Source organism: Malurus melanocephalus, unplaced genomic scaffold, assembly GCF_030028575.1.
Source record: "Malurus melanocephalus ecotype Western Australia unplaced genomic scaffold, MMel_1.1 scaffold_1381, whole genome shotgun sequence".
NCBI classification, from domain to species: domain Eukaryota; kingdom Metazoa; phylum Chordata; class Aves; order Passeriformes; family Maluridae; genus Malurus; species Malurus melanocephalus.
In genome coordinates, this window is record NW_026624613.1 from 3,161 (window position 1) to 5,891 (window position 2,731).

General features: G+C 58.2%; 1 protein-coding gene across 1 annotated transcript in view; it reads left to right on the plus strand.

The window, feature by feature from the left end:
- The first annotated feature begins 1,018 nt into the window (after positions 1-1,018).
- Positions 1,019-2,731, plus strand: part of LOC130586887 (plasma membrane calcium-transporting ATPase 1-like) — a 19,233-nt gene continuing 17,520 nt past the window's right edge. The window contains exons 1-5 of the mRNA XM_057387804.1: positions 1,019-1,258; positions 1,330-1,395; positions 1,504-1,554; positions 1,715-1,822; positions 2,018-2,068. Coding sequence (XP_057243787.1) covers positions 1,019-1,258; positions 1,330-1,395; positions 1,504-1,554; positions 1,715-1,822; positions 2,018-2,068 — 516 coding nt within the window. The remainder of the gene's footprint in view (positions 1,259-1,329; positions 1,396-1,503; positions 1,555-1,714; positions 1,823-2,017; positions 2,069-2,731) is intronic.

Genomic DNA, 2,731 nt, shown 5'->3' on the forward strand with positions numbered 1-2,731 from the left:
GGGGCCTGTGTCACTCAGGACAGGATGGACATGGGGTGGTCATCGTGGCCTTCACTGGCACTTGCATCACCCAGGACAGTATGGACATGGGGGTGGTCATTGTGGCCTTCACCAGGGGGGAAATTACCTAGGTGAGCTCATCTGGACAGAGTGGACATGGGGGTGGTCATCGTGGCCTTCATGGGGGCCTGCATCACCCAGGACAGTATGGACACAGGGAGTGTGGTCATTGTGGTCTTCACTGGGGGGAAATCATTCAGTTGAGCTCACCTGGACAGTATGGACATGGGGACACAGGGATGGTCATCGTGGCCTTGACCAGGTCTGCATCCCCCAGGTGAGCTCACCTGGACAGTGTGGACACAGGGGGACATGGGGATGGTCATTGTGGCCTTCAGAGGGGCCTGCGTCACTCAGGACAGGATGGACACGGGGTGGTCATCATGGCCTTCACTGAGGGGGAAATTACCCATGTGACCTCACCTGGACAGTGTGGACATGGGGACACAGGGGTGGTCATTGTGGCTTTCAGAGAGGCCTGCGTCACACCGGTGACCCCACCTGGACAGTGTGGACACAGGGAGACACACAGGGGTGGTCATCGTGGCCTTCACCGGGGCGTGCATCACCCAGGTGAGCTCACCTGGACAGAGTGGACATAGGGGTGGTCATCGTGGGGGAAATGACCCAGGTGAGCTCACCTGGACAGTATGAACATGGGGATATGGGGATGGCCATTGTGGCCTTCACTGGGGGGAAATCATCCAGGTGAGCTCACCTGGACAGAGTGGACACAGGGGGACATGGGGATGGTCATCGTGGCCTTCACCGGGGCCTGCGTCACCCAGGACAGTACGGACAGGGGTGTGGTCATCGTGGCCTTCACTGAGGGGGAAAATCACCCAGGTGACCTCACCTGGACAGTGTGGACATGGGGACACAGGGATGGTCATCATGGCCTTGACCAGGTCTGCATCACCCAGGTGAGCTCACCTGGACAGAGTGGACACAGGGGGACATGGGGATGGTCATTGTGGCCTTCACCAGGGCGTGCATCACCCAGGACAGTATGGACACAGGGGGTGTGGTCATCATGGCTTTCACCGGGTGGAAAATCACCCAGGTGACCTCACCTGGACAGTGTGGACAGGGGATGGTCATCGTGGCCTTCACGGGTGCCTGTGTCACCCAGGACAATATGGACAGGGGGGACATCGGAGTGGTCATTGTGGCCTTCACTGGGGGGAAAATCACTCAGGTGAGCTCACCTGGACAAAGGGGGACATGGGGATGGTCATCGTGGCCTTCACGGGTGCCTGTGTCATCCAGGACAATATGGACAGGGGGGACATCGGAGTGGTCATCGTGGCCTTCACTGGGGGGAAAATCACTCAGGTGAGCTCACCTGGACAAAGGGGGACATGGGGACACAGGGATGGTCATCGTGGCCTTCAGAGGGGCCTGCGTCACACAGGTGACTTCACCTGGACAGTGTGGACACAGGGGGACATAGGGGTGGTCATCATGGCCTTCACCGGGGTGTGCATCACCCAGGTGAGCTCACCTGGACAGAGTGGACAAAGGGAGACATGGGGATGGTCATCGTGGCCTTCACCCGGGCGTGCGTCACCCAGGACACAGGGGGTGTGGTCATCATGGCCTTCACCGGGTGGAAAATCACCCAGGTGAGCTCACCTGGACAGTGTGGACACAGGGAGACACAGGGGTGGTCATTGTGGCCTTCAGAGGGGCCTGTATCACTGAGGACAGGATGGACAGGGGTGTGGTCATTGTGGTCTTCGTCGGGGCCTGCATCACCCAGGTGAGCTCACCTGGACAGTGTGGACATGGGGACACAGGGATGGTCATCATGGCCTTGACCAGGTCTGCATCACCCAGGTGAGCTCAGCTGGACACAGTGGACACAGGGGGACATGGGGATGGTCATTGTGGCCTTCACTGGGGGGGAAAATCACCCAGGTGAGCTCACCTGGACAGTGTGGACATGGGGACACAGGGACACAGGGGTGTGGTCATCATGGCCTTCACGGGCACCTGCATCACCCAGGTGAGCTCACCTGGACAGAGTAGACACAGGGGGACATGGGGACACACAGGGGTGTGGTCATCGTGGCCTTCACCGGTGCATGCATCACCCAGGACAGTATGGACACAGGGGGTGTGGTCATCGTGTCCTTCACCGAGTGGAAAATGGACAGTATGAACATGGGGATATGGGGATGGTCGTTGTGACCTTCACTGGGGGGAAATCATCCAGGTGAGCTCACCTGGACAGAGTGGACAAAGGGGGACATGGGGATGGTCATCATGGCCTTCACTGGGGCGTGCATCACCCAGGACAGTATGGACACAGGGGATGTGGTCATTGTGGCCTTCACTGGGGGGGAAAATCACCCAGGTGACCTCACCTGGACAGTGTGGACATGGGGACACAGGGATGGTCATCATGGCCTCGACCAGGTCTGCATCACCCAGGTGAGCTCACCTGGACAGAGTGGACACAGGGGGACATGGGGACACACAGGGGTGTGGTCATCGTGGCCTTCACAGGCGCCTGGGTCATCCAGATACAGAGCAGAAGAAATCAATCTGTTGGATTTTGGGGGTTTTCAGTGTTTCTCAGTGGAGCAAAAGAATAAATCTTCAGATTCAACAGGTGTTCAGTGGGTTCTTCACTGGAGCAGGAGAATGAATTTCTTGGATTTGACAG